General features: G+C 43.8%; 1 protein-coding gene across 1 annotated transcript in view; it reads right to left on the bottom strand.

Moving 5' to 3' along the window:
* Slit3 (slit guidance ligand 3) overlaps positions 1 to 21,787 on the bottom strand; it is a 588,206-nt gene that overhangs the window by 511,196 nt on the left and 55,223 nt on the right. Inside the window, exon 3 of the mRNA XM_032913200.1 lies at positions 20,604 to 20,675. Coding sequence (XP_032769091.1) covers positions 20,604 to 20,675 — 72 coding nt within the window. The remainder of the gene's footprint in view (positions 1 to 20,603; positions 20,676 to 21,787) is intronic.

Below are 21,787 nucleotides of genomic sequence, written 5' to 3'. Positions count from 1 at the left end.
AAAGAGTGAGGAACGTCATGTGGGGACTGTGAGAATGGGACTGGAAGTGCTTGACAAGCATGAAACCTCAGACAGAAAGTGGGGGATGAGAGAGTAGAAGGAGAGAGGGGGAGGGGGGGGAAGGAGGGGAGAAGAGGGGAGGGGAGGGAAGGGAGGGGAGGGGAGGGGAGGGAAGAGGGGGGGGGGAGGGAAGAAGAAGGGGGGGGAGGGGAAGAGAAGAGAGAGGGGAGGGGAAGGGGAAAAGGGGGATGGGGAGGGAAAGGGAAGGGGGAGGGGGAAGGGGAGATAGGGGAGAGTAAAACAGAGAGAGAAGAAGAAACAGGGAGGAGGAGAAGGAATAAGGGAGAGACAGGGAGACAAAGATCCCTCTCCTCTGAAGCAAGAGCCGTTCTGAACTTGTTTAGTGATTTTGTCTCCCAGAAGCCCTCACGGTCTCAGAGACCAGCCTTCAACAACATACGTTTCACGCGCTCTTGTCTCAGGCTATTTCATTTCCAAGCACCCCAAAACGAAGTAGAACACTCAAAATATAAATTAAAGAAAGAAAAGAATATTAAAACAGCCTGGAGTGTCTTTCTTCATTTTCTTCCTCTGAAGGCTTGCGGCAACCCCCCACCCCACACCTCCCCAGTTAGAATCTTAATTATGGAAATTCTCATTTGTATTATGTGATTTATTTAAAGCCCCATCTTTCCAAGAGAATAAAAATCCAGCTTTTGAAGCAGCACCTCTCAAAACAATTTATTCTTCTCCACTGACTAACTGCTTTGGCCAGCAATCATGAATTTATAGTGCATTACGCCAAAGCAAAACACTTTAATAACTTAATCAAACATTTAAAAATCCAGCTCACAGCCATATAATATACAGCAGCAGTTCTCCCAGCTCCGTTGCTAAAGGTCAATTACCATTTTTATTCCAAACATCCACATCTAAGAGAACACACACACACACACACACACACACACACACACACACACACACACACTGGGCAAAACAGAGAGCATTTGAAATTCAAACCTTGGCTGATAGGTGCCCATACTACAAGCATTCTAAATGTAAAACATGAAGACATCCTTCAGGTATTCTTAGTAAAGGAAATAGGATATATATATATATATATATATATATATATATATATATATATGAACACAACCAATGAGTTTAAAGCTATTTTCATATTGAAGATATTGGGGGAAGGGTCTGGGGCCAGCTTTCATTAGGTCATCTGACCGTACACAAGGAGACAGTGACAAAGATAAAAATAACAATGTGCACCATCTAGTCCCCTCTTGCTGTGGACCAGCAGATGGACGTTTTCTGGAAACGCCTTCACTCCTATCAGAGACAGAGTACACTGACTTCATGTCTTTTAGAGGAGAACTATGTGTTTCGTCACCGTTTGATGGGAGAACAAGGCAGGGATGCCAAGCTGGTGTGTACTTGGCATGAAGTTCTGGCCCCAGAGATGGAAAAAAGTCAATCAACAAAAAATGCAGCCATTTGCTCTTCTAAGTCAAATAAATTTCTCTCTGTCTCCTTGTTCATCACACTTGGCCTTCGAGGGCGATGGGAGTGAAGGCCAAATTCCTGGAGAGATGCGTGCCAATCATTGTGAGTACTCTACGTGGATAATCTTCTAACGGCCTCTGAAAATGGGTTAATGGAGCATTTACCAATTTGCACTCAGCAAGAATGGAAGGGAAGGAGGAAAGGAAGCCAAGAGAAGGTAAGAAAGTGAGGGGGTTGAGGGTCCTACAGGCGATAATTCCAAACAGTCCGGACCCATGAATGACCTTGAGGTGACAGATATGACCTTTTCCAGGCTCACATCCTAACCTGATGTTCATGGAGTAAACGTATGACAGTGGCCAGTGGCATTTTCCACTGCTGGTCTCGTTTATGGAGTAAGAACCGTCAGTCAAGGCAGAGGTTTCTCATGCCTCTCTTCCATGATAACTTCAGAAACAAGACTATTTAAAAGCCCATTCTAGGGCCTGGAGAGAGGGCCCAGCAGTTAAGAGCATTGGCTGCTCTTATAAAAGACTGTGGTTCAGCTCCTGGCACCCTCATGGTAACTAACAACCATGTTACTCTCGTTCCAGTGGATCCGGTACGGTCTCCTGGCCTCTGTGGGCCCAGCACACGTGTGATACATACAGGCAAATCACTCATGAATACTAAATGTAAAAAGCAAATCTCGAGAAAAACATAAATAACAATAAGGCCATTGGACTCGCAGGTCACTACTCCCTTGCACCACAGGTGGCCCCCCAGGCTCCTGAGAAAGCTCCCAGATACTTCATGGATGCGAAGCGAAGTAACGTAGTTCTATTCAGCTTGAGACCAAGACGAATCCCAAATTCTCGAGTCCGTGTCAATTTTTAAAACGTTGGTAGTTAAATGCTAGTAGTTAGGTAGCAATCGCAAAGACCCTAACCAAATCAGCACACGTCCAGAAACTTCTGGAAAAGAGACGTGAGCTGGAGTTCTTACCCTTTCCTTTACTGAAAGCCCTCAGACGCATTAGCTTTTGCGTGATGGTGGCTACACGTTCCTATTTGACTCTGAAGCCTTCCTGTCCTCCCAAGGGCATCTTCACATACGCTCTGAAGGGTTTGGTGTCTGCCAGGCTGAAAGGTAGGTGAGCATACAGTTGCCTTCCTAGTGGGCTATGGGGTCCTGCTAACGGAGTCCTTAGAGGACAGCGGCTGCTCGGTTGATGTAAGTAAACTGTTGAATACACAGGATGACAGCACTGCCTGCTGCCCCTCTCTAGGGGTGGATGAGCTGCGCTGGGCCCTTCCTGAGAGGGAAATTGCTAGAAAATGCTTTGAAAATGTCCTTAGATGAAGATCTCTGTCTTACAATTTCTCAGAAACATATAATCACTCTTTCTTCTTTTCCCCGGCCCTGCCTCTGAGGCTACAGCAAAAGGCTTTTAAGCATTTACCACGAGCCAGACACCTTTTAAATGCTATCCATGGATGCCATCTAGTTCTCCCAGCTATGGGATATAGATATATGGGTATTTATAGACAAGGCACCAAGGCTCAGAAAGCTCTGTTAATTTGCCTGAGGTCAAACATCCAGTGAGTCCGGGCTGCAACTCCAGGACCCACGCACCCACCGAACCGCTGTACTTCTCTCCTCCTCCCCATCCCCAATGTCTAAAATTTTCCCACAACTTGTCCCCGGGTTTCTGCTTTGTTCCGGAGAAAGACAGCTTCTGGATGATACCTGAAGGCTTGAAATCTTCCAACAGCCTCTTCCTCATCATCCTGGTCCACTCAGGGATCAGGAGGGGATCAGGGTGAGGCCCGCCACCTTCCTCATGCCCTGCCCATCTCTCCCCACCCCAGATTTTAAGCATTTTATTATGTGCATGCCCTCCATTTAGATTTGACAATTGTTTTTCCCTCTGTTGTATTTGTTTTCTTTACTGAGCCATTATGAAATGATTTTTAGACATCAAAACACTCGATGCCTAAAGTGACGATATGAATTCCCCAACTGAGGTAATCCTCCTAACTACCATCACTACACCTAAACTTAATACTTATGCTCCTATTTTCCCAGTCATATGGCTTCCCTTCCAATTTAAAATTCCTAAGGGCTGAAGAGAGAGTCTATTACAAAACTGAGATTTTTTTTTTTAAAAAATAAAGACTAATAAAATAAAGCAACTGAAAAGCCTCCACCCTCAGTGGTGCGTGGCATTGGTAGCTTACAGACCACACCCAAAGGGGCTAATCTTCGTAAACGTGGGGTAATTGAAGGGCGGACAATGAAGGTGATAAATTTCTGGAGTGAAAAGCCTGTTCGTGATTCTGATTTAACAACAATGATCAGGTTCTAATCATGGTACTGAGTGAGGACAAATGAGAAACAGGCCACAGGCATGGGCTGCTGGTGTCTGGCTCCTGAGTGGTCAATGGAGAAGTATCAGATACATTGGCGTGGGTGGGGCAAGCAGGCTCTCACCACCTGGAGGAAGAGAAGCCCCGTTGTCCTGTAACGAAGGAATATATTGGCCACCCATGTGCATTTAAATATACGTAATCTATTTGTATCACAACTAATTAAAGAGTGGCTGTGAGCTCTGGTTAGGGTTAAACACACCACGGTTTTTCTGCTCTTTGGAAAAACATCAAAAAACCGAGGCAACTCATATTTTCAAACCCTGCATGCTGCATTAAAATTTCATGCAAGTCAAATTCCTCTCTAGCCTGCTTCCTTTTCTGTAAAAGGAGGAAATTGGATAATACAGTATCTCAGTCTCCTTCCAGCTCCTGAAGCCTGTGTTTGCTTTTCCCAGCACATGCTTCCAGAATAGTCATGGATTCAAATCCCACGTGGCAAGTTATTTTAACTTCTGATCTCCAGAATTTTCTCTCTGTACAAGATGCGATGGTTAAAGGAAAAACTAAGGATACGTTTTAAAATGTTATCAGTACTTACATATCCATCACTTAGATTTCAATAATGATTTTCATTCCGTTATGTATGCCTAGTTTTATTGAACCATTTTTAATGCAAACTATAGCTATCAGGACAAGGACCTCTAAGGAGTACAGTATTCCTTTCAAAAAAAAAACCTTAAGAATGTTCTTCTATGGACCTAGAATACCAAAATCACACTTAAAGTCAATGGCAACTCCCCCATATTGTTAACATTCCGTGTTTGGATCGCTCTCTAAGTTTTATTTCATGGAGTTTGATTGTTTGGTCTTTCTACTTCTTAAGTTTCTTTTGAAGTTATTTTTGAAGAATAATTTGCCAATCAGAACTGTACAGCCTGAAGAATTTCTGTGCAGTGAAGATCCACAAACTCTCCCCTCTAGTTGAGTGAAAGCGCGCAACCCCCAAACCCTAATGCTCCTTTGACCCACCACTCTCTACGGCTAACCACGTCCCTAACTTCCTACCACAGATCAGTTTTGACCTATTTCTAAATCGACTCCAATGGAGTCACTTTCTATATAGCTTTCAAGTCACTGTGCTTCCAAAACGCATTCTGTCATGACAGGTAGCAGTTCTGTCCTGTGTGTCCTTGTGTGCACTTTCAAGTAGCTGACTTCACTGAGGGAATGCAGCGTGGTCTCTATTTACTCTAGAGTTGGTGAGCATTTGGCTTGTTTCTGGTCCGTGGCTATCACAGGCAATGCTAATCTGAACACCCTTGCATATGCCACACTGTGGGGTGCAGGCTCAGGACTAGAACTGGAGGATGTTGGACTGTGTATACATTCAGAGTTAGTGTTGCATTCCAGAATAACTGTATCAATTACTACCACAGTAGGATGCAACAAAAGTGTCACTTCTCAACACCTAGGATTGTAACTTTTAGCCAGTTTCAGGAGTGACTCACACACTGGTTTATTCCACAATACCCTGAAGATGAAACAACTTTGTGTATGGTGGCTGACCAACTGGATATCTTTGTGTGACCTGTATATTCAAAATTCTTAGCCACTGCCTCGCCTCCCCCTCCCTCTCATTAGTTCCCTTCATATCCTCATGGAGACCATGTGGAGTGGGTCTTGAATCTACTCCAAAGGGAGTTGATGCCAAGTTACTGTTGCATTAGTGGGCATCTTCTGCTCTCCAAATGGTTTCTTCACTCTCCCTGAATGCCAGTTAATACTTCCCCTCATCCTGTACCTGAATGTCCCCAACTCCCCTCTCTCCCTGACTTAATCTTTCCATCCACAGTATTCCCTCTCTTTGCTTTCTTTTTACTTACATCCTACAATCGATCCGCCTCCCCTCCCTCATTTCCTGTCTTGCACAGATGCTCTGTGTCAGACATGCCATACCAAAATGTTGAGGCCAGGATCCTCATATGAGAGGGAAGATGCAGCTTTCGGCCTTTGGGACCTTACGACCTAACAGGTTATTCTTTTCCAATTTCATCCATTTTCTTGCTAATTTCCTTGTTCTGTAAAGCTGAGTAATATACCATTGTGCACCACATCTTCATTACCGAGTCATTAGCTGTTGGGCATCTAGGCCGCCTCCCTTTCCTCGTGATTGTGAATAGAGCAGCGATGAATGGAGATGAGCAGGTATCCACGGGATAGGGGATATAGTCCCTTGGGTACGTGCCTAGAAGTGCCATGGCTGAGTCATATGATAGTGTTATTTTCAGCTTCCTAAGAAACTCCAGATTGGTCTTCAAAGTTTAGTCCTTTTCTTTATCAGACCAAGTGTCTCCTTATTGATTTGTAATCTTACAAATTCTCAATGTACCTCCTTTATCAATCACCAACATCTCTACCTACAAAGATACTCACAGTATCTTTCCTTACAGTATCTCTATTTACGCTGTGACACATTTTTTTTTCCTGGCTTTATAATAATGTAGTACACATGAATAAATGTTACTTAGTAAGATGTGAGCAAAGTGTAGTCTTCATTCTTTAAGTTCAGTGCCCTGTGTCCTACTTAGGAAGGATCAAGTGCCTCAAGGCTATGAATGTATCCTGTGGTTTTCCAGAGGAGAGTACTCTGGCCTTCAACTCTAAATCTACAGACCACTTACAACTGATTTTGTGAATGGCAAGAGGCGGGTTGTCAAGACAGTTTTTCCTATGGATATCAGACTTCTCCAACACAACTTATTAGACACTAGAAATGGTTATTTCTAACTGCTTCAGTCACCATCTTTTTCAAAGCCAGCACCACTCTACACTTAGTCTTCAAGACCATCTCACCTCCAATACAAAGTTTAGGATGATCTTAACCATTTGCACGATGGTCTCCTGGCAGCTGCAGGGGGGGGGGCTGTGCTGATCCATCGAGCTGTTGATTGGGAGAGAACTCCTAAGTGCTCTGCTCCTTTCCTCAGGCCTCTAACACTGCTCACACAGAGCAGCCGCCTTTAATTCTGCAGATATTGTAAAGATATTGTAAAGATACAGCACATCTTTCACTAGACCTGTTCTCAGACAACTAATGTTCCTGACCTTCTTGCAAATATGATATTAAGGTCCTTTAATTATCAGTTGGAGAAACATAGAAAACTGCATTGATTTTTTTTATAGGGCATTAACTTTGTGAGCTTCAGAACTGACTTCGTTTCTGAAAATTTTCTTGCAGATTATTTTGCGTGTTCCATGTGCGTGGTCATGTCCTCTGGGCATGATGTGATTCACTTATTTTCCTGGGTTACACGATTGTCTCCATGTTCTCTCTCTCTTCATCCAACCCCCGCTCTCCCATCTTCCCTTCCTTCATCTGATTTTTGTTTTGTTTTGTTTTGTTTTCTTTTTTCCATAGCTAGGACCAAGAATGAAGATCACAATGGAAACAGTCTGCTTCCTCTAGGAAACAGGCTTATGATATCTCCTCATTAGCCACCTGCTTTGGTTTTGTTGTTTTTCTTTTTTTAAAGTTCTGTTTTGTCCTTGTGGGTCAAATGCTTTTAAGTCACAAACTGATTCTGAAGTCTACTAAAGGATTTTTTCTTTATCTAAGATAATGAGATGACTTCTCTCATTTATCCTGTAAATATGATGAATCACACTGCTAGTTCTGAACCAGTACACGTTGACTCGTGGTTCATATCGTAGCCTACTGCATACAAGGGGAGACCCACATTTCTCCTGTTTGGTGTCTCTCAACACAACGGGTTCTTAGAAAGCCATCAGATGCTGTCTACACTACAGTGGCTGTCCAGCCAAGTCTTGTATGCTAATTCCTGATCTCCAGGGTGGAATTACTGGAGGTGGCGGAACCTTAGGTTAGGGCTAGTGCTGGGACTCAAGGTCATTCAGAATTGCTCTTGAAGGTCACTGTGAGATGTAAACTCTCCCTTCCTATCCCCACACCCACCCACTTTCCTTTTTGTTTCCAGACAAGTGACGAGGAGTTTTAGTCTGCCACACTCTCCTGCTATGATATGTGGCCTTGCTATGGACCCATAAGCAGGATCAATCAAGCATGGATTGGAATTTCCCAAACTGTGAGCCAAATATAAACCTTTCTTCTTTGTAAGTTAATAACCTCGGGCGTTTTGAGATAAGAACACGACGTAGGAAAAGGAAGTAAGCACATGGAACCACAGAGATAGCGTATCACTCCATGAAACATGACAGCCTGCCCAGCCCCCACCACTCTGGGAATGCAGACTCAGTCTCCGTGGATTCCTTGGGCTCTGGCTGAATGAACCTTTTTCTCTCAGGGACTCTTGAGGATGTGCCCTATGGGAGACATGTGCCCTTGGTGTGGAATTTTTTTTTTCACGTTAGCTTGAATGCCAAGACGGCTGAGCAGGCAAGCCATGGCTCACATTGCATTTCCTTAAATAAAGTTGCTCGATCATATCCTGGCGGAATGCGTTGGCATTAGAAAAGATACTGGAAATCTGGTTTTCTTTCCACGACGGGTCTCTCGCTGGCTGATGTGTAGGGAATTCTTTTAAATCCATTCATCTTCTTAGACTGTGCTTGGTTTGACTTTCAAGGCACACTGTGTCCTTTCAAGACGGACTTTCAAGCCGTCTGCTATTTACGGAAATCTTCTTTTGAATCATAGTAATCCTCCACGCCATTATTTCTGTTTCGTTATTTTAGTTTTCTCCCTCAGATTCATTCTATAAGTGTTCGGAGAACTCTACTCAACTTCCATCCCTATTGGGTGATTTTTTTTTAAAGGCCTTTTTAGTTCTACAGTAACTGCGTGTGGACTTAAAAATACCTTCTATCTTCCATTTCCTCTTAAGAATCATTCATTACAGTTATTTGTTCTTCAATTCTATCCAGATTCATGTTCTAATTTTAAGAATCACGTGTTTGGGGTTGTGAACGTAGTTGTGTGGTAAGAGTGTGCTCACTTTGCACGCAAACGTCTCTGACTTGAATCCCCAGATTCACATTAATAAATTATTCCTTTTGCCCACACATCTGCAATTCAAGCACAGTTTGGTAGGGTCAGCTTTTAAAAGATACATTTTAGTTATGAAAATAAGATACAGACCTGCATACTATGTTGGGAAATCATATCAAGAGTTCCTTATGTTCCCCTCCTTATTCCTCCTAGCAATAATGATATATAAAAGTACTTATAAAAGAGATTAAGAGTAGTGCATTTAACATCGTTAGTGACCATGAATACACTATTCACTGAAAGTCCATAGGTTTTTTTTCTCCCATATATCCTTAGTTTGTCTTCATGCCTTTTATTATGATTGTTTCAGGATTCTGTCTGAGACCCCACATTCATGTCGCCCCCTTGTCTCTGAGCTGCCTTTGACTGTGACAAATTCTCTCCTCTCCTTTTTGATAATTGCACAATTTTTTAATAGGGTTGTATTAGTCTACTATCGCTACAGCAAAGCGTCTGAGGTAAGTAACGATGAACAGAAAAGGTTACACTGTATCACAGTCCAGAGTTCACAGTTCAGGGTAGAGTGGTCCCACTGTTTTGGGTTTCTGACAAGGGTGCTGTTAGCATTCCTTCTAGGCTCTGCCCAATGGTTACCTAGCAATAGCCAGGTAGGCCTGGCTTGCTATAAAAAGGGTTTGTTGAGCCCTCACCGCCCCCTTCTTTCTCTCTCTCCCTTCTCTATGATTTTCTTCTCACCCTGACCCCCTTCTCCCTCTCCCCACTCTCTCCCCATGTGGCCAGCCTCTCCTCTTCTCTTTCTCTCTCTCTGTCTCTGTTTCTATCTCTCTGTGTGACTCTGTTTCTATCTCTCTGTCTCTGTCTCTGTTTCTATCTCTCTGTGTTTCTGTCTCTCTGTCTCTCTCTCCCACCTCTCTCTCCTACTCTTTCAGTCTGTCTTTCTCTGCCTCTACTTCCTTACTCCCTTCTCAGTCTACACTATACCCTTCATAAGGCTGGTACCTCAGTGGAAAGGGATGCCCCAGCATGGGCCAGAAGAGGCACACCTCCCACCTCACCATACCATGCTCTACAAAACATATACTTGGCTTTTTAAAAACACAACAGGTGCAGCATTGCAGGAAAGCAAGCCAATCACCTCCTGAGTCAGAGAGTAAAGAGAAAGAGGAACTGTGATTCGAAGGGCTTTTTGAGCATCTCCCGCAAGATCCCAAGGCCTCTTATCAGGTCCCACCTCCAAAATGGTCCGTCATCTCCCAGGAGGGATATCCTAGCAGGCAATTCTTAATACAAAGCTCTGTGAGGATCACTTATCCAAACATAGCATTCGAGTGTTTTGAAAAGGTCCTTTATTAAATTTCAATGGAGTTTACGTTTTTAAAATAAGATAATAGATTTTAAGAAAAAAGACCACAAATACAATTTTAGTCTCTTCACTCCATATAAAGGCACAAACTATCAAGATGACTTGTCACTGCTGATGCTGATCTTAAATCATTGGGGTGAGACAGGATGTGTCAGATTTCCTCTCTGTAGTTACTGAATACTCCTTCATATGCTGTTGTTTAGTGAAAGTCCTAACAACCCCATAGCTGTGTAATGCGGATATCTGGTCAACCTTACACAGGGTAGAGAATCTGTAAAGCAGATAATTTAGCCACTCTTTAAAAAATATATATATATATATACACATACATATATATATAGATGTAAATATATTTATTTATTTATTTATTTATGCATATGGAAGTGAAAGTTTTTGGTTTCTTTGGAGACTCAGTTGTGTCATGGGATGTTCTGGAAACTGTCTTATGAGAGGATGTTTTGCTGAAGCAGACGCATGGTGTTTTTCTGGAAGTTGCCTGGTGAAAGGGCATGTGATGTTTTGCTAGAGGAGACCCTGGAGAGGACATGTTATGTTTGGAAAGTATATAAGTGTAACCCAACAGACAGTGTAAGACATTCTGGCATTGGTTTGCCTTGACACTTTTTGCTGGTCTTCGTTGGACTTTGCTGATGCTGGTCTTTGGTGATGACACTCTGGCCTTCTTCTCTGATCATCGCTTGCTGTGACTTTGGAGAGAGAAACACACCAAAGAACTTTTCATGATATTTGTGATATTCTACCAGCTTCTTGTTGCTTCCAAGGACTCCAGTCTATTGGCAGAGCCTTGCAGATTCTTCTGGATTGAACTGCTGTTGCTGATTCATTCACAGTGTTTGCCAGTGGATCGAGCTACCTCTGCTGATTTCTGTGAACCGAACTTCCTGACAATGAAGATCGGAATCATCCCAAAATAACTATTTCTAAAAAGATCCACATATCCCCTTTGCCATATTAACCTTTCCCTTCTACTAACTCTGGTGGGTGGTGGGCTAGAAGGGAGGTTAAAGAGTTTTAAAACCCTTATTAAAGTAGGTGTTAAAAAATATAAGCCTACAGCATATGTGTGCTCTGTTTGAATGTATACCTGCATGACAGGCATCAGATCTGATCATAAATGGATATAAGGATACAGGAATTTAACTCAGGACCTCTGGAAGAGCAGCTAGTGGCCTTAACCACTCAATCATCTCTCTAGCCCCAAGCAGATAATTTAGAACTCTATATAGGTTTCTCTTCTTACCAATATCTCAAAAACATACAAATTTAATTTATATTTAGGTTACAATTTAATATTAATTCATTTATTGTGCTGTTTTAGTAATATAAGCTTTGATAATTAAGAGGACTTTCAGTGTGTTCATGCCTCCTTTTGGTATACCCCATGGCTGTAGAGCAGTTTGTGTGTGTGTGTGTGTGTGTGTGTGTGTGTGTGTGTGTGTGTACACATAGGAGTTATGCATGTTGTTAAGTATAGCATGATGCTAATTAGCACATGTATACAATATTAGATTAGATCAGGGTGAGTTGCACATCTACTATCGCAGACATTTGTGTTGGGGTACTTAAATTCCTTTCTATTAAATATTTTGAAATATTGAATTCAATCTATTGTCCCTTTTGTTTTTTGTTTTTTGTCCCAAGCATGTCCTTTACAGTACAATTCATGTCATGCTCCAGTCCCAGAATAAGCCATTTCTCTTAGGGTCATTAATCCCATTGAGACTAACATCACACACCGAGATCCAAGATGGAGGCATACTCATTTCCACTACGCTGTTAATGCTTTTATATCCCTTGCTGACAAAAACCTTATATGCTAACTCCTATGGAGACACATTCAATAGCCATTTCCCGTAAATTCAATGATATTAACTGGAGATCCATACATTAGGTTAATCACGAGTTCATACCTATGTCCCCAAATCTATTCCATTTACTAAAGGTTCATCCTAAAATTCTCCATAGTTTGTCTCAGACCATATATTTCAACAGCGAGACACATGTCCTCCCCATCTAACATTCATCATTCATTCCCAGCATACACGCCTAGTGGTTTATAAATTATTAATTTGTGTCCCATGGGAAACAAATTTATCAACTAAAGCACAGCTCTTTTTTTGTGGCTCCTTTCGGCTTCAATCTTACAGATTCCATCCATTTTCAAGCTACCTACATCAGCATCTTAGTCCATCACTTTCAATGTGGTTGATACACACATTCATCAGGCCTGCAGTCAATTCCCACAGTGATTTTTTTTAAATTGGCATTCATTAAAGTTTGCTCCTTGTGCCCTAAAGTTTATGGGTCTGACAAAGGCCCCAGCCAGACTCACCATTTCAGAGTCATACAGCAACACTTCGCACAGCCAACCAGTGTTCTTATGCTCTCTGTATTCAACCCCCACTTCCTCTTCTTCTCTAAGACCCTAGCAACTCCTGACCTAGACTATATAATAAGACAGTATTTAGCTTTGTACAGAACTACTAAACTGGAATTGTCTTCACCCACAATTTGAGGGTACAGTCAGTAGTGGTGAAGACAGCAGGGAAATGGGAATGCCTCTGACTGTGGCAGCAAGAGCATAGGGCTTGCTCATGCCTCAGCAGACAGGGAGAGCTAGGTTTGAGATAGATGTACACCAGGCTATAGCCACTGAGACATATATCTTTGCCACTTCTTCCTGTTGGGCCACACCTTGTAAAGGTTCCACTGCTCCCCGAAAACAGCGATACCACTGGGAACCACGTTTTCAACCACGATATGCCACAAGGAACATTCCCCACTCAAATTATTACACACTCCTCCTAACCCCATGGGTCACAGCCAATTCCAACATAAACTACATCAGCCAACTTCAAACGTCCCCATAGCCTTTAACACTACCAACCAACACTGTTTCAAAGTCCCTTGTCTCTTCTGAGACTCAAAGCAATGTAGCTGTTGGCCCGGATAAAATTGAAAAAACAAACAAACAAAAGAACCAACAGCAACAAAGTTACATCTTTCCAATACACGTTGTCAAAGAACAATCGTTCCTACTCTGAATAGGATGGATGGAGGCTTAAGAGAGCAGATGAGACTACGGTAAGAAAAGTCAACAGAGCAAACTCTAAACCTTCCTCCAGGGTAAGACGCAAACGTTTGGATGGTTTGTTCTTCTGCATATGGTTATTTTTATTTTCCCAGCGCCATTTATTGAAAAGACTTCTTTCTCTCTCCACTGAACTTTGAAACGTCATCAAAAACCAGTTCATTCCTGGGCTACCCGATTGGCTTGTGCTGAATTATTTCCCCGTTCTCATCTTGTCTTGATTACTGTAGCTTTGTAGTAAGGCATGGAACTGGGTACTGTCATTCCAGACAGCTGTTCTTCTTCATACCGTATTGGCAGTATTCATTCTGAAATGCTTCTTTTGTTCCTAAATGTCTTTCTGAGTTCTTCGTCCCTCCTCCCAAATCTTGCTTCTTGCCAGTCATGCCTTCTCTGACTTTTAAAAAATTCTTGTTATATTATCCAACGATTTTTAGGTTCTAAAGATTCTAAAGGCTAGTCTTCAACAGTTGTCTAAATGTACTTGTTTTCTTTATGGGTGTTTTCTGTGTAGTTTCGTTGTTTCTAGGGAGGTTTACTGTGGCTGGCATTCTTTGTATCTTTTCAATTAAAACAGCTTTGCAAAAAGTTCAGTATTAATCTTACTTCTCGATGCTTCCTCCCTCCTCTCCCCTCCACTACGCAGGCTTGGAATTCTCTGGGTAGAGCAGGCTGGCTCTGCCTCTCAAATGCTGGGAGTAAAGGTATCTGCCATTACATCATATTAGCTTGCTCTTTTCTCAAGTAATATAAATTTCCCTGAAGTTTTAGGAGAAAAGGCAAGGAAAAGATACCTCACACCCACAAACCTCTCAAGTTCAGCCCTGTTTTTTTTTTTTGTTGTTGTTGTTGTTTGTTTTTTGTTTGTTTTTGTTTTTTGGTAAAAACAATGAAAAAATACTCTGGGGTTTCTAAGATCTGGCTCCTCCAGTAGCTTCTGGAACATTCAAGAAGTTCTCTTCCCCTTTCTGTTGGTTTAATATTTCAAAAACTATCACTATAATACCAAGTCTTTCCTGGAGTGGGGAGACCAAAGTGCAGCAAGTCTTTGTCCGCCATCTTGCCGCAATCCCTTTGGAGTTGTTCTGAGAGGCAATGGAAATAGGGTGTGGAGCAATGGTTTTTCTTGGAGCCACCACTGTGTTTGACACTTTTTGTGTGGCTGTGACTATGTCCCTAATGTACACACTCTGTGGGACTGCTTATGAGCCTCTGGTGTCAGAGGTGTCGGTCCACGGTGGCAGGGAGGACCTGGCAGACTAGAGCAGAATTTGTATTCAGAACCTATCATGTTCTTATTAACACTCAGGAGATACGTGGCCTAATCCCATGGGAACATCTTCTCTGACTCTGAGGTTATTTATAAATATACGACACAATTTACAAATGTTTTGAAATGGTCTGCCTACATATTACTGAGTTTTAAAAATTATTTCTGTTGCTAGAGGACATGGTTCCTAAGACTTCAGTCCTCTGATACCTGGTGAGCCTGCCTACCCCCTATTCCTCTCTCCTTTTATCCCCCTCTACCTTTGCTCTCTCCCTACCTTCTTCCCCCACCTCTGCTATACTGAGGACTAAACGCAGTGCCTTGCATATGCTAGGGATGTGCACTACCCGTGATTTACATCTCCAGCTGAGGCCTGCATTCTAATCAAGTGTGTAACGGTCTCGCACGTGCTCGCAAAGAATATTTTACAGTTGTTCCTGCAGTGTTCTCTGCACACCAATTAGATCAGGCTCACGAAAACTGTTATTAAAATATTTGTGTGCTAATAACTCTGCCCGCTTTGTTTCTTAATTAAGGAGAAGTAAACTTATTAATGGGCTTGTTTATTCCTTTGGTACTGTCGATATCTGCCTTACTTGTTTCCAGGCTGTGGTTTTAGCCACACACGGACTTGCTGTATGTATTCGTTTCAGTTACTACTTCTTCGGTATGAAACATCCTGCTCTCTACCCAATGATGTTTCTGTCTTACAAGAACACCGTTGTATTCCGCGCACTCATTTGGTGTTTTTTAAGCGCTGCTTCCTTCATTTTTGTTTTCCAGCCTCTCCCCACCTTTATGTCTAATTTTATTTTTAGAAAGCTCATGTCAGTACTGGGGTACGGGAGAGACAGCTCAGTGATTGGGAGCTCTTGCAGGAGACCTGAGGTCAACTCCCAGCACCTTCATCAGGTTACTCTCAATGGCCTCTACCTCCAGCTTCTGGGGACACTGACACTTGCAACTCGTGTGCCCAGATGCACACGCATGCGCGCGCGCACACACACACACACACACACACACACACACACACACACACACACAGACACCCCCCACACACGCACACATATACAGAATTAAAAATAATAAACGTTTAAAGGACATAAGTATTGTGCATTTTTTAGGTCTACTCTGCCACTCTGCCCGTTTTAATTGCTGGCTTGGCCATCTGTGTGCAGCCACCTTACGCCTGCATTTGCATGCCGCACCTTACTATCAATCTTCTACCGGCCCCATTGCTTCTCTGGTGTTTTCCCCCTTTATTCCTCATTTGTATTGAGCATGGGTCTTACCACATGCCTGCCCCTCTCCCCTGCCTTGGCTACTGCATTCTATGCTGTGCTGTGCAGAGAATACACCACTGATTAGGGCAAGCATCCTTGATTTAATAAGGCAATGAACATTAACACCGTTACCCACTTTGTGGGTGACTAAAGCATCTCTTGATGATTTTAATCCTTCCAGCTACTGTGCCGCTGCTGCCATCCTAAGTCCCTTAAATCTGGATTAACCCACGGCATGTCCACCTCATTCATGACGGGGACTCTTTGAGGAGACTTGGGGGTAGAGCCTTTCCATCCGTTTCCCCTCTCTGGTTTCACCAAGCTTCACACTTCTAGAACTTTCTGGACAGAACTCGTCTAAAGGAGATTTTTGCATAAACACAGTGGGAACAATGGTTCACAGCAGGGGTCTGAGTTTCATGTCTTGTCATCCCAAAGTCGTGCTAATTGGGACCTCATGCCCACCCCCAACCCCCTCCCCCCCCCCCTCTCCCCACCCCTTTCCCCCCCCCCTGTGTAAATGGCACGGCCTTGTGAAGCATCTGACAGGACACCTATCCGGGCTTGAGGGCTCCTCAGGTTTGGCACCAGTGAGATCTGGGGAGAGAGAACTCTTTCTTGGGGGAATGTCCTGGGTATTTCAGGTTTTTCAGAGTGGCTTCTACCCATTAGTTAGCATTCCCTAGTTATAAAAGTCAAAAATGTCTCCAGATATGACCAAGAATCCTCTCAGGGGGAAATCTCAGCCCCAGCTCAGATCTACTGGTATAAAATAAAACTTGAAGTATTTTTAGTAAATAACTCTGAAGTGCCTATACTCTTTTCTTGTTAAGCTCTTTGAGACTAGGAGGAGCTAAGTGATTCCCAGTGGAATCGCTGTTTGGAAGAGAAACAACTTAAAACGTGGAAGTGAAGAGATGATGTCCAATGCTTTATGACAGAGATAAGAATGAGCCACCATCACAGGAAGGCATGTGAGCGGCATATGTCTACAGCCTCATCCTAAATGTGGCAGGATTAACAGGTCGTGGAACCTTTAAAAGGCGGGGCCAAGTGGGAGGTAATTATGCATGGGGGCATGGCTTCTATAAGAGACTGACAGTAGCATGGGAAAGCACCTTCTCTGTTCTCTTGATACCAAGTTTTTAGGAAAGAAAAAAAAGCAAGCCTGGGCTCTCCTGCTCTCTTTGGAGGCTTTGGATCTCCGGGAATCAGCTCTCCTCATGTAAGCTCCCACCATGATGCCATTCACCACGATGCAACACCATTCATGAGGCCTTCACCTGAGGCCCAACTGGTGGGGTCACCCAATTTTATGTTGTTAGCCTCCAAAACTGTAAATCAATCAACTTTTTAAAGTACCCAGTTCCATGTCTTATTATTGCATTGGGAAATGATCAAACACAGAGTGACACCTGACTGAGTCTGGGGTCCTTTCGTGGACGAACAGAAGAATTCCAAGACTTGAAATGTAAGACTTCCCTTCTCTTTCCCAGTGAGCCCCTACGAGAATAAGCCAAGAATAAAACACTCAGAATGGAAATTATCCAACTCCACTTACTTTTTAGGCTGTTTTAGAACAGAACCAATAAAAAATTCTATTATGTAACACAGAGACACAGGTTAGGGGACCCTGAACTGTGCTACAGATGGCACAGCCACCATCTACTTCTTCAGTGGTTAATAGCAAATATATTGCATTTTCTTAGGTCATGTCACTCAGTGTGACTGAAAGCAGACTGCCTGAATAGGAAGCAGATTAACAACAGAGAGGATTCATCCCCTTCTCTCTCTCTTTGCTCTCTCTTACCTGGACACACACAGACTTTCCTCTCTCTCTCTCTCTCTCTCTCTCTCTCTCTCTCTCACACACACACACACACACACACACACACACAGGCATACACACTCTCTTTTTCACACATACATGCACACACATACTCTTCTCTCGTGCACACACATGCACACGTGCACACACATGCACACGTGCACACACATACCAACAGTCATTCATGCACACACACTCTTTTTCTCACATACACATGCACACATACAGACTTTCCTCTCTCCCTCTCTCTTTCTCTCTCTCTCACATACATGCATATATACACATGCCTTACACACATGCACACACAATTACTCTCCTCTCTCTCACACACACACGTGTGCACACACATACAAATACACTCACTCACACACAAAGACTCTCCTCTCTCTCCCTCTCTTTCTCTCTCTCTCTCACACACACACACACATATAAACATACACACACTCTTTGTCACATACACAATGCACACATGTACACACACACACACACACTCACACACACACACACACTCACATCTACCTTCTTGCTGACTCTGATGCCTATCAAATGACAGATACCTCCCATCTTCCCACCCAAGCATTCTCCAGCTCTCTTGTAAGACAAGTCGGACTGGCTACCTATCCTGTCACTTTTGCCAGCCTTCACTGCATTTACCTAGAGCTATAGTATGCCACACTACCTAACAGAGCATGACTGGTCACAGGCTGTGTGAATGGAGATGGTATACGCTTCTTCCAGGTCTCACATGGCGACCTCTTGTACCCAGTGCTCCATGGCATTTGCCCACTCACTGACTCAATACATTAGCACATTGCAAACCAAGATATAAAGAAGGCAGCATCAAGGTGTGGAAGGAGCCTGTCTTTGAGTCTGTACTTGGAAGACATTCCTAACAGGAATGTCATATTGTGTTTGTAGGAATTAGAAGTGAATTTCCATGTGCCAAGTCCCTAAGATTTGAAGGTTTATCAAGGACGGCAGCTAGCATTACCCCACTACTATACCAAAGCACACAAAGAGGCAGGTTTGCTCAGCAAGTGTGATCCCTTAGTTCCCCAGACACTCATGGTGTTTGGGCCTTGCTCACCACTCCAAAGCAAAGACACCTTTGCCAGAATATTTCCCTGAGCATCCCTGGACTTAAATGGGTATGAGAGAAGCTATTGGTGGGGCCATTGCTTAAGCTCACACTTCATCTAGTGACGGCGGCACAGGAATAGGAAAAGGACGTGGGCTTTGATGTCAGACAGATGTGGCTGGGAATCTTACCCAGCCCTGACAACTCTTTGGCTTCAACTCCCTGGGCTTTTGTTTCTTCATCCGCAAAATGAGGGTAATGATAGCCTGTTGTTGCTTGTTGTAATTTGGCAAAGAGGGTAGAATAAAAGCAGCCATCGCTTGTGAAACACACACACAGTTCCTGGTGTCCCCGAAGCACTCACTAATCCCCCCCCCCAACAACCATGAAATTAACAAATTAACAATTTATTTACCCTGCTAATCAGAAAACTAGGCAAGAGGGAGTTTCTCCACGCTGGACCGTGTGTTTATTTTTCTATGTAAATGTTGACTATTTCACACAGAGGAACGAGGTTCAACAAACACTTCTATGTTGTCTTTGGTCCAAAAATGGGAGCACTTCAACTGCAGGATTCTTGAAAAAGTCGGAATGTAAAACAGAGGCAGCGTAATTTTTAATAACTTTTTTTTTCTCTTACGAGAAACAAACAGCACAATTTCACAACAGTGATAGCAAAAGCCATGCTGGAGTTGGATCCAGGAGAAAACAAAGGATGTTAATCCCACGAGGCCGGGACCTTCCCCACTGCCCTGTGGCCTCAGATATGATGACCTGATGGGGAAAGGATGACACTTCACAAAGCAAGGAAGTCGGGTCAGGCAGTCCATTTCACCCAAGCGAGTCTGTAAAGAGACTTGTCCTGAAGCAGGCGAGCTTTGGCAACAGGGCGCCCAAGCAGAGCAGCGCTCCAGGTAAGCAGGCCCAACCCCCAGTACCGAAGGAAGCTGAAATGTCAGGGCAGTGGTGCTGCAGGGGGAGGCAGGGGATGAGAGGCCGCCCACCGGCATGACTAAGTGCTCTTGGGGACAATCCCCACTCAGAGGGCAAGAAAGCAAATATCCAGATCTTACGAGCTGTCAGCCGTGATTAAGTGAGCAAAGGTGAAGCTGCCCACTTAACCACCCAAGCAACCTTCCTCATCGGAAAAAAAAAAGACCCCAGAGTTCTCTGCAAAGGCATTCATGGGCAGAATAAATGGAGACCCCGCCTAACTCCAGCCCCACGTCTTTCGCTGCCCACCCTCTGATCAAGTCAGAACAGCGGCCTATTTTAAGCCAGCGGCAGCGCGTTCTCCCGTGGAAACGTGTGGGTTTCCTGAGACAGGCTGGCGCTCTGAGGAGCGGGCACGCGGAAGGCCGCGCCCACTCGCCCATCCTTCCTCTCCCACAAGAGAACAAGGAGGAGTCCCAGGAGGAGAAGCCTGAGGAGCAGGGGAGGAACTGCTGCCATCGTCCATACTATTAGCTCACTCCCCTGGGAAGGGAGAAGCTGAGGTCAGGTTAGGAGCGGCCCGGTGTAAAGAAACCAATGGAGGCTTCCAGCCTAGGAGGACGAAATCAAGCCCCAGAATGCTGGCCCCGGCATCTTCTGTAGAACCTAAGAGTTTGCATGGATCTCAGTGTCTATGTGACGTACTTCAGAGCAACTTTAAATGTAGTAGAAAATATTTCTTCAAGAACATCGTAGAGAGTTGATTTTACCAAGGTCACAAAAACAATTTACAAATCAAAACAAAACAGAATACAGAAAACATGGGGGGTTTTTTGCTTTGTTTTTTTTTTTTTTTTTTTTTGGCACCAGGTTGTGTTTGACTTACAATCGCTCCAGCTGCTTCAGATCCTGGAAGGCGCCTCTCTCGATGACGCTGACCTGATTGTCTTCCAGATGCCTAGAATCAGAAAGGCAGACAAGGTCAAAGACCGAAATGGGATAAAGGTCCTCATGGGGGTGGGGGGGTTTAGACTGTGCGGCCATATCACATACTCCCTCCTAGGACTCCCTAGGCCCCTCCAATTGGACTCACTCTGATGGGACGAAATAAGTCACATCCCAGTGTAGTGTCACGGGATTCAACGCCCACACACTTCTACCTGACAGATTGGCTTCCACATCTCTATTTTAAGAACATTACCGGCAAATGTCCCCCGGAGCACTGCAGAATCATGCACAGAAATGGAAGAGGGAAAGCTGCTCCTTAGAAGAACTATGCACATTCAATACCCCTTCCTTTGGAGCTCCTCCTCCAAGGATTCCAAAATACTTCACTGAAAGGGGCCTGCTCAACCTCACGGGAAGGATGGAGTCCTTGTGAAATAGCATCTGTGGCTAAGACATCTAGTCAGGACCCAGGGATTCCCTTATATAGGTCCAGGTTCATCCCAACGTCCTAAAGATGTTCACAAAAGCTGTTTCTATCCTGGCTACATGTTTGCTGGACCTTAAGTTCTCCCAGCCGGTGACTGAAAATCTTAAGCACTCTGCATGAGTTTGAAATCCATGCATGCTGCATACCCTAAGAGCTGATCATACAATGAAACATTTGTTCCCCTGACTTTAAAAAAAAAAAAGAGCAGATTAAAATGGATTAGTAACTAATCATTAGTTGAACAGTAGGGACAACTGCAAAGATGATGGGTGAATTAATTCTGAGTGGGAAAGGGGCCAAGAATGGACAGGGCTGCATGGGATCTGTGGGGGTGTGCGGTTGTGAAGATTGTTTCTTGAAAGGAGGAGGAATTCAGGAATGGCCAGTTTTCCTTGGAAATGGTGGAAGCATGGCCTTAGGTAGGATAGGGTATATCTTCTCTCCAAAACAGACCTCCCATGATCCCCACCTCTAGGACTAATGTCCTAACCCTCAATATGTTTTAGGCTTAAGGCTCAACCTTTGTGCTTCATTTCCTCGTCTCTCCCGAAGGAATAAAGAACAGACCCTGTGCTCCGCATATTCCTGGACCCGGCACAGCATGTGACCTACCTGTCATGACAGTCTACTGAATC

Source organism: Rattus rattus, chromosome 9, assembly GCF_011064425.1.
Source record: "Rattus rattus isolate New Zealand chromosome 9, Rrattus_CSIRO_v1, whole genome shotgun sequence".
Taxonomy (NCBI): domain Eukaryota; kingdom Metazoa; phylum Chordata; class Mammalia; order Rodentia; family Muridae; genus Rattus; species Rattus rattus.
The sequence above is the reverse complement of the archived record's forward strand: the minus strand, read 5'-3'. Positions and strand labels throughout refer to the sequence as shown.